Source organism: Trichechus manatus, unplaced genomic scaffold, assembly GCF_000243295.1.
Source record: "Trichechus manatus latirostris isolate Lorelei unplaced genomic scaffold, TriManLat1.0 scaffold00268, whole genome shotgun sequence".
NCBI lineage: Eukaryota > Metazoa > Chordata > Mammalia > Sirenia > Trichechidae > Trichechus > Trichechus manatus.
In genome coordinates this window covers 562,629-577,866 of record NW_004444204.1, presented here as the reverse complement: position 1 = coordinate 577,866, position 15,238 = coordinate 562,629, and the positions used below count along the sequence as shown (strand labels likewise).

Here is a 15,238-nt window from a genome sequence, read left to right as displayed (position 1 = left end):
GAATATTTAAACAGAATTTCTTTCAACAACAGTTATGTTTCTTTAAATACAAGCTTAAAATAATTTCCAAGACATTTTATGTAATTTAGTGATATTGAGTTAATAGATATTTGTTATAATTTAAGTTTATATACTTTAACTTTTTATGCCACAAGAGGAAGAATGTATACATATATATTTAAGTCTGCTAATAAGTATGCTCATTTTTGCCATTTAAAGGTATGCACTATTAAGAGATATCCAACAAAAACAACGTTTATGAGGTTTATTGAAAAAGAAATGTATTTGATATGGTCAAGTTTTATCCATCTGACTAAAGTTTAATGGTTCAATCTATGAGATTTTTAGGAGTTTTAATGTTAAATAGCATATAAACAAAGAAATAGGTTTCTCGCTGTTAAAATAACAAAATTTTCTTTGATTTCTGAGTTAAAAGATTAATTTATTCTTTGTGTAATCTGCCTAGAAGACGAAGGTTTGACCTCTCATTAGAATAAGAGTCCTGAGTCTGAATACTAAGCTGCATGGCTTTTAGAAAAGAAAGCTAAGGCTTTTACTTTAAGAGCTTTGGTTAAATAAGTATTGTTTCACAGTGACCTATAATATTATTATTTCTTTATTGCTAACTTGGTTGCAACTTTATCTTTTTGAATCTAGCATCATCAAAGCCAATGGTTTGATTTGGAAAGTCACATCATTTACCTATGAAGTTTTCTTATTACGATTCAGGTATTTAGAGATTTGATAATCTTGGTATATTCTCGGTGTATCCTGACTATATGGTATTTTGTCTCAAAATTATTAGGTATTACATCTGAAACTCTTTGAATACAGTTAATGGTTATACTCAGAAATATTTTTTTATCTGAAGTTTTTTCAACTGATTTCATTTGGTCTTTACATTGTGCTTGTAATTAATTTCTATCAGGTCTTTTACTATTAAGAATATTATTTTTATGAATTAATCATGGCCATATTAAGCTTTGTCATCGGCAGATAAGTTTTTACTTTGCTGATTTGCTGAAAACATTTGACCAAAATATCTCAAGACCAAAAGATGGACTGTTAGACTTGATAAAAGGACTGTGACTAGACTCAATCAAGATTTCCAGAACTCTTATGCAGAAGCTGATGAGTGCACAGACTGTGGCTGATCCAGAATCATGTGGAACAGAAATTAACTACATAAGACTGGTAAATGAAAGGAAACTATGGGTTTTATGTGAGAATATTGTTGATCTTTAAAGGTCCTACTTTCTGGATATAAGAAATCATTTTCCTTTGTCCTAAATTATCTAACTAATGGGTTTAGATATTGTAACTCTTGAATTAGAAGTTCTGTTGGTAAACTTAGCAAAGTTGTAACTATCATAACTAGAGAAGCATCTGAAATTTGAGCTATGATTTTACAAAATAGATAGTATTAGCCTTCCTGTTAGTCTCTCAAGAAACAGTTTGTGCCTTAATAGATAAATGTTGCTGTATTTATAGTAATACTCAGTCTGAGGTTTTGCAAAATGTAGTTGCTGTTGAGGTACATGAAAAGCAGTTACTGACGCTACTTATGCATAAACAAACACCTGTTATGGGGAGAGGCCCATCTATCCCAGCCAAATCTCCTCTAGGCTACATTGTAACAAACTGGAGGAGGTATAGCTATGAGCCTATGACAAGAAAGAAAATGATATGCTTATGTAAAAATGTATGGCCCCAGTACCAGCTGGGAGACCAGGAACATTGGCTCCAAAATGGGTCTTTGGCTTAAGGCGTGATTTTTCAGCTTGACTTGTTTTGTAGGATAAAATGGAAAAAAGTTCCCTATATTCAAGCTTTCATCTCTCTATCAAATTTTCAATCCCTCTAACCAGGTTCTTTTCTAGGGAAAGCTGAAGGTAAAAGTGCTTTCTGAATCCTCACCAGAGGGTCCCCTCTTAGAAGGAATAGCCCCGATAACTGCTTCGGCTCCCACCGCCATATGGGGAAGGTGCGGTAGAAGCTGACAGGTCGGGTAGAGGAATGATGGCAGAGTCCCCCACAGAAAAGGCTGAGCCTGATTCTAGTCCGGCCAGCTTGAGAGGAACTGATGAAGGAAGAGAATCGGCAAGTAAGAGTCCGACTTCATTGGGTATGGTCTCCCCACTACACACACCAGTCAGGGTACTGTTTTCGATGAGGGTACTGCCGGGGCTTGGGCAGGGCAATTTCCTCTGAGAAAAATTCCAGCCGAAGGAGGAACAATGTTAGTACACAGTCCTTTCTCTACCTCTGGCTTGTATAATTGGAAGAATCACAATCCTCCTTATTGGAGTAACACAAATAGGACGGCAGAGTTGCTCTTTTCCATTTTCTACAGATCCTGCCTGAAAACGCATGCGTCTTACAGGCGATACCGTTGCAAGAAGGAATAGTGACACTTAGTGGCATTCCTTTCCATATTCAACAAAAGCTGAATCCGGAGGTCTGGGCATAAGAAAGGCCTGGGCGAGCCAAGTCAGCCGCGCTGGTTAAAATTACTTTAAAACCTGGAGCACCTATTATAAACCAGAGGCAATATCCCCTCCGCAAGGAAGCTTTGGAAGGGATCGCACTATTGATGCATCGATACATAAAAACTCAACTTTTAAAATTTTGCCAGTTTCCGTACAATACTCCTATCTTACCAGTGTTAAAACCGGGGACAAGAGAATATCAGTTTGTTCAAGACCTAAGAAAAATCAACCAAGTAATAGAAGACATACATCCGATTGTACCAAACCCATATACCTTCTTGGTTACTATACCCAGTCAATGTGCTTGGTTTTCAGTACTGGGCTTGAAAGATGCCTTCTTTTGTATTCCTCTCCACCCCAAGTCTCAGCCTCTATTTTCCATTGAATGGACTGATACTAAGACAGGGAATTGCTGTGGGGGTACTAACTCAAACCCTGGGACCAGCCAGGTGACTGGTGGCCGACTTTTCAAAACAGCTGGACAATGTGGCCCAGGGATGGCCCCCTTGTCTTCGAGTCGTGGCTACAACATGTGACCTGTTACAGAAAGCTGAGAAATTCACCCTTGGGCAAAAGGTAACAGTAAACACACCACATACAGTTCTGCCTCTTCTGGAACAAAAGGGGGTTTTTTGGCTCACAGCAGGACGAACGAGAAAATATCAGGGAATCTTGTTAGACAACTCAGACGTGGTTCTGAAGGCTGTCTCCTCCCTCAATCCTGCCACATTGCTGCCTGTTTCGGAAGATGCCCTCGTACATGACTGCCTAGAGATAAATGAAGAAGTTTATTCTAGCAGACCAGATCTCTCAGATGTTCCTTTGACTGACCCAGAAATACAAATGTATACAGATGGCAGTAGCTTTCTATATGAAGTATGCCACAAAACAGGATATGCAGTGGAGACACGAACTCAGCTCTTAGAGGCAGCTCCACTTCCTGCCAGCACTTCAGCTCAAAAGGCTGAACTCATAGTCCTTGGGCTGGCCCTGTGACTAGGAATAGGAAGACGCACAACTGTGTATACTGATGATAAATATGCCCATCTGGTCCTTCAGTCACACGATGCCTTGTAGAAAGAAAGGGGACTTCTGACATCTGCCAACAAAGAAATAAAACATACCAGAAATCCTAGAACTCCTGAAGGCAATCAATGATCCCCTTCAGGTGGCAGTGATATAATGCCCCAGACACCCGGAAATTTTAAATATCTGCTGGTTTTTGTAGACACCTACTCAGGGTGAGTGGAGGCTTTCCTTTGTCGAACCAAACGAGCCCAAGAAGTGACCAAGGTGTTACTCAAAGAAATCATACCCTGTTTTGATCTTCCAATCTCAGTACAGATTGACAACAGGAGAGCTTTTATGGCAACAGTCACACAAGAAGTCAATAAGGTTTTAGATATAAATTGGAAATTGCACTCAGCCTGGAGACCACGATCGACTGGCAAGACCAGAAAAATGAACCATACTCTGAAAAAGTCCTCGGTGAAAATTTGCCAGGAGACAAGCTCCATTTAGATACAAGTTCTCCCCATTGCCCTGCTCGGAATCCCGGTAGCCCCTCAAAGCAGGCTCAAATTGAGCCCTTACGAATTAATACATGGGAGACCATTCCTGAAAAAGTCGACTTTCCCCCACCTCGGCGATGACTGAAGTAGAGAAAAGAGACTGGGTCTGTTCTCTGAAAGCCATCATAAACACTTTTAATCAGTATGCTTCCTCACATTTGTCTTTTCCTTCTGACACTCCCCTCCACAGGTTCCAACCCAGAGACTGGAGATCAGGTCCTGTTGAAAATCTGGAAGAATCAACCCCTGAGGATCAACTGGCCCCTCAGTGGGAGGGACCTTTTGAAGTTCTCCTGATCACCCACTCGTCTCTGAAATTAACAGGAGTAGCTGCGTGGGTACATCACTTGAGAGTAAAAGCAGCCCCACCAAAAGAAGAGAAAGAAACAGAAAACAAAGAGCTATCATACTCTTGTACTCCAATTCAGGGCCTGAAGTACAAGTTCAAGATGCTTACAATACAATGATTTTGACCTTATTTCCCTCTATCTTTCTATTTTTCCGGGAGACCTGGACAGAAAAGGTGCCGGTGATCCTACAGGCAAAGGGGACACTGACCCTGCAAGCTGGGGACACTCTGACCCTCCCATGTGTAGTCTCAACCCTAACTCCAGTAGGTCCAGTTAAGTGGGCCATAGAAGAGCCCGAGAGAGGAACCTTAAGAATAGTGATTATTCTAATTTGTTTTTGTGTTCCCTGTTTTATGAGAATATTAACAAAAGGAACTACAAATACTCTTAAGGCTAGAAAAATTTTTATCCTGGTAAATCGGGACACCCCTTTTTCAAGCTCTGAGGACGAATGTCATCTAATTCACCAAGATGCAGCCAACTTCCACTCTAACTCATCCCCCCACCCCCGCCTATGGCCTCTAGTCTATATCAGGAGGTTTCTCACCCCAGCTGAGGCCCCTAACCAGCAGGAAGTAGCCAGAAAAGAAGCGACGCCCTGTTTCCCAAGATTGAGAAAATTCCAATAAAAGGGGGGATTGGAAGAGGCTGCATAGGCCCGGCTCACTATTATTTACTCCCCATTGCTAACCCCACATTGTCTCATGATCTTGTCTTTCCCTCTGGTTCCAGTCTCTACAAAAGGTTTAAGATTAACTGATGTTCCTCCTTGGAGGGTGGAAAACAAGCGATAATGATCTAAGAATGAAAAACTGAACAAAGCACCCATCTTGTGACAAGAAAACTAGGATGTCACCAGATAATCCCCAAGAATGTCACCAGAGAACCCCAAAGAATACCAGTAAAACATTAACTCATCTGAGACATGACCCCCTCAAGGGGAAACTAATACAAACTTCTAAGACCCATAATCCTGTCCCTATAAAAGCCATTGGTGGATCTCCAGTTGGAGAGACAGGTTTTTTGGAGGAGTCTATTCCCCCTCTGTCTCCTATATATCGATATATAAGAAAACTGTTGCTGCTCACCTCATCCGTCTCAGAATTGGCTATTGTGGCAGGCGGCTCCAATCCACATTATTGCGGTGACACCTTCAAAAAAACAAATTTAAAAACAAGAAATAAAAAAACCGCTTCACTTTTGTAACAGTCAGGGTCCAGTTCAGAGATAAAAACAAAGAAAATCGAAAATGAGGAATTACTAATTAGGTGTAAAGTTGTTAACTAGATAAAAAGAGAGCTCTGAAGTATCACAGAGGTAGCAACTGCAAAAAGCAACTATAACCCCTATGGCTGAGGGAACAAAGGGAAGAGGTTATGGTTATTAGAACTTGAAGCTTAGAGCAGAGACCCCACAGAACTCAAAGTCAGATTATCAGAGCAGGGAGTACCAGCCACCTGCTGGTGGTGTCCCTGAGGGAGTGTGATAAGACTGGTTCTGCAAGTGTTGGAAAAAGTGAAAACTGGATTTAGCTGCTGCTACGAGAACAATTGCTACTGCTGGGGTGAAGAAGCTCTGCTGGTGTGCTATTTACAGGGATGCAACTAGATGGGAAGCTTGCATGGAACAAGTAAGAAGGAACAAGACCCTTCTCCTTCCTCCAGTCTTCCAGTCTCCCTCTAGCACCCCCTATTTGCTGAGTTTAACAGGGAGCCAGCTAGTGAAGTAGAAATGCGGTTTGGAGAATACCAGGCCCAGCATCACCAAGCAGTTGGGTTTGGAGCTGACAGACAATAATAACTTAATAACTGGCACAGCTTTTGAACTATACTAGTTAAGGTCCAGTCAAGAAACAGAAACTACCCTAAGTATTTAAGAGAGATTTTACTACAAAGAATTGGTTGTTGTTGTATGCTGTCAAGTCAATTCCGACTCATAGTGACCTCATGAGACAGAAAAGAAATGCCCCATAGGGTTTCCTAGGCTGTAATCTTTACAGGAGCAGATCACCAGGTCTTTTCTCCCGTAGAGCCATTGGTGGGTCTGAAATGATGACCTTACAGTTAGCAGCCAAGCACTTAATCATTGTACCACCAGTAATAAACCAGTTGCCATCAAGTTGATTCTAACTCTCACGGCAACCCCATGTGTGTGCATAGTAGAACTGTGTTCCATAGGGTTTTCATGGCTGTGACCTTCTGGAAGCAGATCGCCAGGCCTTTCTTCCAAGGTACCTCTGAGTGGGTTCAACCAACAACCTTTCAGTTAGTAGCTGAGCACTTAATCATTTGCCCCATCCAGGGACTCCTATATGGGTAATAACCAAACCACCAAATCAAACCCATTGCTATCAAGTCACCTCTGCCTCATAGCTATCCCATGTGTTATAAGGTAGAACTGAGCTTCATAAGGTTTTCTTGGCTGTAATCTTTACAGAAGTAGATCACAAGACCTTTTTTTCATGGTGCTGCTGGGTGGGTTCCAACCACCAACCTGTCGGTCAGTAGTCGAGGACAAACCATTTGTGCTACCCAGGGACCTTACATGGGTAATAGAAGAGCTAAATAAAGAATAAAGAGCTTCTTAGCCAAACAGGAGACAGTGAGGCAATCCAGAAATTGGCAACAGTAGCGTGGTGGACCGACTTGTGTCCCCTAAAAAATGAGTGTCAACTTGGCTAGGTCATGATTAGAATGATAGAATTTGAAGATAAGAACAGTGAAAGAGCTACTACACATCTTCTAAATATGTTCATGAGTATAAAGAAAAATAGGAATGTAATGAGGAGAAAAACAGACGATATAAAAAAATTAAGCTATAGATGAAAAACAATACCTGAAATGAAAAATACACAGGCTGGGATGAACAGATTAGACACTGCTGAAGGAAAAGTCAGTGAACTTAAAGACATGGCAATAGAAACTATCCTAACTAAAACACAGAGAAAGGAAAAAATAAATTAATAAAAGCTTAAAAAATTAAACAGAGACTGTGACCTGTGGGACAATATCGAACAGTCTAGCATACATGCAATTGGAGTTGCAGGGAGAAATAAAGAAGTGGGACAGAAAAAGATTTGGATTAATGGCCAAAAAGGAAAGATAAAAATCAAGAGGTCTTGGTGACTGTTTGAATATAGTGAATAAAAAGAAAGAAAAAAAAAAACCTATTGCCATCGAGTCGATTCTGACTCATAGGGACCCTATAGGACTGCCCCATATGGTTTCCAAGGAGCCGCTGGTGGATTCTAACTGCTGACCTTTGTTTCAGGTAGCAGCCAGGCTCTTAACCGCTGTGCCAAAACGAAGATCAAGGGCGATATCCAGGTTTCTAGTCTGAGCAAAAGGGTGCATGGTAGTATCATCTAGCAGGATAGTGAATACCAATAAGATAAAAGCAGGTTTTTGAGGTGATGGGTGGGTGGAGATGAATTCAGTTCTGGACATAGTTCAACTTAGTCTGAGGTGACTGTGAGAAGTTAGATTAAATAAGATTGGGTCTTGACTTGTCATCTACAACAAGAAAGGACTAGTCCGGGTCAGTTTTCAACCTAGTAAAGAAGCCATTATTGAGCTTCAGGACATCTTTGAAATCCCTCAAAGTATATGCAGAATTTTGTGGGGGAAAATATATGTATTTTTCTGAAGAGGATCATAGCATTCACCATATTTTTTTTAAAGAGTCTGTGAAACACATAAAAAAGAGTTACAGAACCACTGAATTCTTAAACAAAAGGAGAAACTCTTAAACCTCTAATATTCTAGGTATTTTCCTTCTGTTATTTTTTCTTACACTGGTTGTTAATGATGTGCCTGCAGGGCAGCTACAAATATTCTCCGTCCTGAATCAAGAGACTAAAAAGCTGAAACAGTCACTTAAGAGTTGGGGGTAAAAGCAAGAAAGATTCAATCTAGAAAATCTATCATGGTAATTTACAAAAAAATTGATTATAGGGAAAAAATCATGCATTATCTCAGTAGATACAGAAGATTTGCTAAATCTCTAAGTACAGTGGGGAACTTGACAAATGTTTTGTCCCAAAAATCCTACAGTAAACATTTTACTCAGTGGGGAAACCTCTGACACATTCCCTTTAAGAACAGCTTAAGACAATGATACCTATTGTCATCATGCTGCTTAAAAAATATGATGTGAATCTCCGTCTAAACAGTAACATTTATCTAGAAAAGTCAAAACAATCAAATTCAGAATATTGTTTTAATTTTTTGTTGGAAAAAGATCAACTTGCAAAAACCAATAGCATTTTTTCACATCAACATTAGTCATACTGAAAAATGTGACTTACAATAAGCAGCAACGAAAACTATTAAGTACGGATGGATTTTAACTTAGCAAGGGACGTCTAAGATTGTTACGGAGAAAAATTCTTATCTCTAATGAAGACATAGAAGATCTGGGGCAAAAAAAAAAAAGGTTGGGGATAACAATTACTGAACATGTATTGTGCACCATACCACCATGCATGCATATCATTTCATTTAATCTTCACAATAACTCCAAGGAAATCCTAAAACTTGTCCAAAGACACACAGCTAGTGGTACTGGGATTTGATCCAAGTGGCCTTACACCAGACTTGGTCCTTGTGACTATCACATTTACTTTGCCTGTCAAAAGTCCAAAAACCAAACTCCAAGATGAGTTACCTTCCAGCCCATTCCGACGCATGGCAACCCCATGTGTGTCAGAGTAGAACCCTGTTCCATAAATTTTCAAGAGTTGGTTTTTACTAAGTACATGACCAAGGCTTTCTTCCGAGGGGCCTCTGGGTGGACTTGCACTTCCAAGCTTTTTGTTAGCAGCTGACAGTTTAAAATTCCATTGAGTCTGCGGTTATTTAACAGTAAGAACCAACCATCATTGTGCAGGAGGGAAAACTAGCCAACACATCCAAAACTGCCGCGGGGCTATTTTTAACCTAACAAATCAGGGAACAACCTCGGCTTTAGTGCACCGAGGAAAACCTCGGGTTTACGCCGTCACTAACCACGGCAGCTAACGTGACTTTCAACTTCAATCTCCTGAAAACACCCCGTGAACGTTCTTGTTAAGGTAGCCCTTTGCGTCTTCGTACCCACTTCAAATATGGCCGACAAGTTCTAGTCTCCTTTACCGCCGATCCGTGACGACAGCTGCGGCTTCAAGCCCATTTCCAAAAGGGCCTCTTCCCGCGGGATTGCGAGTCTGAGTGCGCAGGCGCAGATCTCCTTCCCAGCAAAATGGCGACGGGGCTGATGTGCGGGCGCCGGGAGATTCTGCTACTGCTACGGTCTCAGCGTCAGGTAAGGTTGCCCCCGAGCTGAGCGCCCGAATGCATTCTTGTCCCTGTGATCCGACCGCAGGGACAACTCGTGCTTGGAACATGAGCAAACGCTGACCTGCTTACCGGGACCTGCGTCCCATGACGTCGGGTCGCATGAGACACGGGAGGGTTGGTCCTGGGCCCGAGAGCTCAGCGGCCTGGGGTAACTGAGGTCCAGGATTGCACTCACCAGTTGCATGGCTTCGGGCCAAGTCCTCACTTGTGGTACCGTGTCAGCTTGCTTCATGGGAAATGAGCATATGAACGTCCTGTACCCCCACGCTGGGACTTCAGCTCTTGATAAAAGGGCTCCCTCATCGTTTTACCCGCTCAGTTCCACAGGGTCGCGGGGCCCTCGCACTGGCCCCAGAAACCGCTGACCAGTAGGCTTCCGTTCCCAGCCGGCCAGAACTACGGGCGCCCGCATTATGTTCTCGCGGCCGCCGGCCCCCGCTGCCTCAGTACCTCTGCTGTCTCGTTTGCAGAAGCCCAGGTAAGAAGCGTTTCATTCCTGCAGCATTAGGAGGGGTGCTTGTTGGTTGGTTTGTTTTTGTTTTGGTTGGGGAATCAGGGGAGGATAATGAAGCAGAGTTCTTGTCCACACTCCCCGCAGTTCCCAAAAATGGTAGCATCTCTGCTTGGGGTGGGATTTTCAATTCATTTGGGAAATAATTGAAAGTACAATGGTAGAGATTCACTGGTGGTGGTATGTTAAATATAATTCCAGGTGTGTGCGTGTATTAGAAAAATTACAACTTGCATATCAAGTCCATGATTTCATGGAAATTATTTCCTAGGGTGAGACCAACTAGGTATTTTAGTTTTAAAAAGTGAGTTGTTTTAAAGAAAAATTCTAAGTATAATAGTTTCAACATACAGCAAAAATCATGAAGGTGGTACTCAAATGACTGAAGTTGGGAAACATACAAGAAATTACTCCCCAGCACAAGAGAGGTCTTAGTCTGAGTAAGTTACTTTCCTGCCTATAGGGGAAAATAAAGATGACAAAACTTTTTAAGGTTTAGCTGTAGTCGAAACCTGGGATAAAAAAAGTAGAGAGTTAAGAGAACAGAACCAACCACTTGCTTTCTGTCTGTCCACCCTACTGAAATATCTTCCTTTCCCACAGGTCCAGGCTTCTCCTCCAGCCGTTCCTGTAACTCCTTCACCCACAGCAGTGACTGAAGTGGCTCCTGGAGAGACTGCAGATGTAGTCCAAGCTGCTGCAGAACAAAGCTTCGCTGAACTGGGGCTTGGGTCATACACCCCAGTGGGACTGATCCAGAACTTGCTGGAATTCATGCATGTTGACCTGGGCCTACCCTGGTGGGGGGCCATTGCTGCATGTAAGGGGAATATATTCTGGGCAAGGGTAGAAGGGAGGAGCCCTGGTGGTACAGTGGTTAAGTGCTCAGCTGCTAACCAGAAGGTCAGCAGTTTAAACCCACCAGCCACTCCACGGGAGAAAGATGTGACAGTCTGCTTCCGTAAAGATTACAGCCTTGGAAACCCTACAGGGCAGTTCTACTCTGTCCTATAGAGTTACTATAAGTTGGAATCTACTCGTTGGCAACAAGCTTAAGGGTAGAGGAAATGGGGACTTAGGGATTGACCCTTAAAGATGGTAGTCTGTAAGTGGATCAAGAAAATGGTTGCAGAAGTTTAAGTGTCAGAAAAGCAGATGATTCAAATGAGGGATAGAAGTTCATGATACATAGATGTCTACTTATTTTTCCTAAAGAGCATTATAGAATCACTAGATCATCTAGGATTCAAAAACGATCAATATTTGAATGTGAGCATAGAATTAGAATAAAGAGACCCTATTAACAGTGATGAAGCTGCCTGATTTAGGAGAGAGGGTCAGATTAGGTATTTAGACCCCAAAATTGGGAAGCCATTCACATTGCTCCTTTTTTAAAAGGCAAAAACTATGTTTTAAATTCCGTTTCCTTCTGTTTCTTGGTACATGTTGCTCCATCAGTTATCCCTTTTCTCCCGTGTCTTCAAATTCTCCCTCCTTACCCCCTATCCTGAACCTGTAAACGTGCTCAAGCATACCATATATTTCTTGGGGGGAAATTCCTTCCTTTCATCCTTACTTCTCCCTTTATGACTACACTCTTTCTCTCCTTCCTTTCGTAGCTTTATTTTAAAAAGTGGTCTACATCCAGTGGGCCTACTTCTTCTCATTTACTTCTTGCCCCTCAGTAACCTGGATCTTACAAATACCGTTTCATTCTAACTGCCAGTGACATAATTGCTAAGTCCACTTTTCTTAATCATACTTGACCTTTCTGCATTAGACACTTTACACCTAGAAATCTGCCCCTTGGCTTTAAGACAACCTTTCCTGGTTTTCTTCCTGTCTTTCTAACCACGCCATCCCATCTCCATTATCCAGTCCTCCACCTACTGCTTCAATGCTGATATCCTGGCTTCCATCCTCAGCTCCCTTCTCTTTCTACTCCACATCATCCATCATAATGTTAATAAAGCCTAACCAATATCTTCCTCGTCTCTTCTCTGTCCCAACCCACTTGCATATCCTACAAATACTATAAATTAAATATTAGAATGATTAGGAAATACAAAGTAAAAGGAATGAAATAGAAATGAGCTAAGGCACCATATTACCTCCTACTCCAAGGATTTCTAGGACAGTGGCTTTCAGACTTCATTTCTGGGAGTCCCCGAGTTCTGTAAAGATGTATCTGAATAAGGTGAAGATCAGCGCATACACAGTCATCTAGCCAAGCTCTCTCTTCACCCAGAGCAGCCTGATTTTATCTGTTTTATATATTGGGGCTATACTCTCAGTTGAACAAAGCCTCCAAAGAATAGAAAAGTTTGAAAATCATTCACCTAGGAAAATAGATTTTGTTGCCTTTTTACAGGAAACAGGCAGGATTCCTGGTTATCCGCTTAGAGAAGTTAACACAGTCTTTTGTTCTCTGCAGAGAACCAATCCTTGAAAGAATTAAATCTTATGCCTATCCTTAGTTCTGGGCCCCTGGGGCATGAGTCACAGTTTTATAGAGGATGGAATGAGAGAGATGTATTCAGTGAGAACCTAAAAACCTTCCAGTGGCAGAACTGCTTTTAATTTCACTCCAATCCTGATTTGTGTTTTCCAGCTACAGTCCTTGCCCGCTGCCTAGTTTTTCCTCTCATCATAAAGGGCCAGAAAGAAGCAGCCAAGATCCACAACCACTTGCCAGAAATCCAAAAGTTTTCCACTCGAATCAGAGAAGCGAAGTTGGCAGGAGACCAGGCTGAGTGTGAGTCAATTGCAGGATAAGCATGGGAGAGAACCACATTTACACTTTTCCTGAGATTCTGCTGGGGAGGTAGCAGCAACCTACAGCAGGAGTTGCTATAGTTGGGCAAGTTCTAAAGACTTACCTGCTTCCTGGGCCTAATGTTTCCAGTGACTAAAACAAAAAACCAGATCCACTGCCATGTCAACCCTATAGGACAGAGTAGAACTGTCCCATAGAGTTTCCGAGGAGCACCTGGTGGATTCGAACTGCTCACCTTTTGGTTAGGAGACGTAGCTCTTAACCACTACGCCATGAGGGTTTCCTTCTAGTGACTAGCCAAGGTCAAATAGTAATTTCACAGCCCAGGTGATGAGGATGTTCAGATGTTCATCTCCACTGACATAACCATTAGCCTGACCGTTAAACTTCTCCTTACCTCATTAGCCTGACTATTAACTTCCCCTCACCTCCCAGTTTACAGGGCCTGCTCAGAGATGACACTTTACCAGAAAAAGCATGATGTGAAACTCTTTAGACCTCTCATTCTACCTCTGACTCAGGTGAGCAAAAACATTTCCCTCCTTACTTCATCCTGAATCCATCAAATAAGAAGCACAGAGAATTGCTGCCTCTGTGCTTCCTGTGCCCCTGCTTCCCAAAAAGCAGGGGTTGATATTACTCATGGCTTTCAATAATAAGGTAATGAGAAATCTCCCCTCTGCTAAAGAGCCCTGACACTGTTTATCCTGTGTAATAGGCCCCGATCTTCCTCTCCTTCTTCATTGCCCTGAGAGAGATGGCCAACCTTCCAGTGCCCAGCCTCCAGACAGGTGGCCTTTGGTGGTTCCAGGATCTCACAGTATCTGACCCCACCTACGTATTGCCACTGGTAGTCACTGCAACCATGTGGGCTGTCCTTGAGGTAAGCCCAGGCTGGCCAGTGCCTGGCCTGCAAAGCTGATGGCTCTAGTGAACTGGGAATGGGGGTAAAGCAGTTGTGCAGAATGGTCATTCTTCACTCCCTAGAGAGTATAGTTGAAGGGTAAGAAATTAGAGCCAGATTCACTAAAATTGACATGTATTTGCTATTCCTTACCTCTGGGTTTTTTTTTTTTTTTTTTTTTTGGCAGCTAGGTGCTGAGACAGGTGTGCAAAGTTCTGATCTTCAGTGGATGAGAAATGTTATTAGAGTGATGCCCCTGGCAGTCTTGCCCATAACTATCCATTTCCCCTCGGTAGGTAATGGTACAGGAGCTGGCTCCAAGTCCTTCCACATGGCCTTGCTACTTCCTAGCAAACTAACCAGAGATGCCACTTCTGAGTACCTTCTCTTTGTTCTCACCCAGGCAGTTTTCATGTATTGGCTCTCCTCCAATATGTTTTCTCTGGGCCAGGTGGCCTGCCTCCGGATTCCAGCAGTACGCACTGTACTTAAAATCCCCCAGCGTGTTGTACATGACCCTGACAAATTGGCTCCACGGGAAGGCTTCGTAAAGAGCTTCAAAAGAGGTAGGGGCTAGTCCTCTGTGAAACAGGACCAGGGGAAGTGGTGTGAAGGTGGGTGCGGCACTGACTCTTCTCTTTACACAGGCTGGAGGAATGCTGAGATAGCACATCAAATGCAAGAGCGTGAACGACGCATGCAGAATCACTTGCAGCTAGCCGCCAGGGGTAAATAATCATTTCAGTATAAGTTCTGCCCCTTGTTTCTTCCCCTCCTTTGTCCTACAAGACTTGTTTTCTCTTCTTTCCCCAGGTCCCTTACGGCAGACCTTTGCTCACAACCCTCTGCTACAGCCTGGAAAGAATCACCCTTCCACCACCCCAGACAGCAGCAGCAAACCAAAGTCAAAGCAGCCCTGGCAGGACACACTTGGCTGACTTACGTTCCCTGCTCATACTGGCAGGAATGCTGTATCCTCAAAGACTTAGCCCCAGAATTAGGCTCGATGCTGTGCCCTTGCCTCAGTCCTAGGACCTGTGGGACACAGGTATTCATTTTAAAAGTGGATTTCACTACAGACTCTCACACCTGTGTGTAAAACAGAGCACTGGGAAGCCGGGTGATCTTCCCATCCACAGAATTAGTAAATCTCTTCATTACACACTGCTTCTGGTACTTATTAAACAGGGAAATGGGTTGTATGCTTCAGAAAAATGAAGAATGGGTTGGAGGTGATTGCTGTTGATGCCCCATGAGACAGCAAAGTGTCTCAAAATGTTTTTTAAGCAGGCATTAAGCCC

At 42.6% G+C, this 15,238-nt stretch overlaps 1 protein-coding gene across 3 annotated transcripts; it reads left to right on the top strand.

Moving 5' to 3' along the window:
* Positions 1-9,455: 9,455 nt before the first annotated feature.
* Positions 9,456-15,010, top strand: OXA1L (OXA1L mitochondrial inner membrane protein). 3 transcript variants are annotated; one of them, XM_004389935.2, is made up of 10 exons: positions 9,456-9,711; positions 10,066-10,224; positions 10,861-11,077; positions 12,869-13,012; positions 13,469-13,554; positions 13,752-13,916; positions 14,125-14,229; positions 14,341-14,503; positions 14,585-14,665; positions 14,751-15,010. In XM_004389935.2, the coding sequence occupies exons 1-10, from the start codon at positions 9,649-9,651 to the stop codon at positions 14,873-14,875; spliced, it is 1,308 nt and encodes a 435-aa protein (XP_004389992.1). In that variant the 5' UTR covers positions 9,456-9,648; the 3' UTR covers positions 14,876-15,010. The 3 variants fall into 3 exon arrangements, with proteins under 3 accessions (XP_004389992.1, XP_023580659.1, XP_023580660.1); XM_023724891.1 differs by having other exon boundaries at positions 14,125-14,503; positions 14,751-14,894; XM_023724892.1 differs by lacking the exon at positions 13,752-13,916 and having other exon boundaries at positions 14,125-14,503; positions 14,751-14,894.
* The last annotated feature ends 228 nt before the right edge of the window (positions 15,011-15,238 follow it).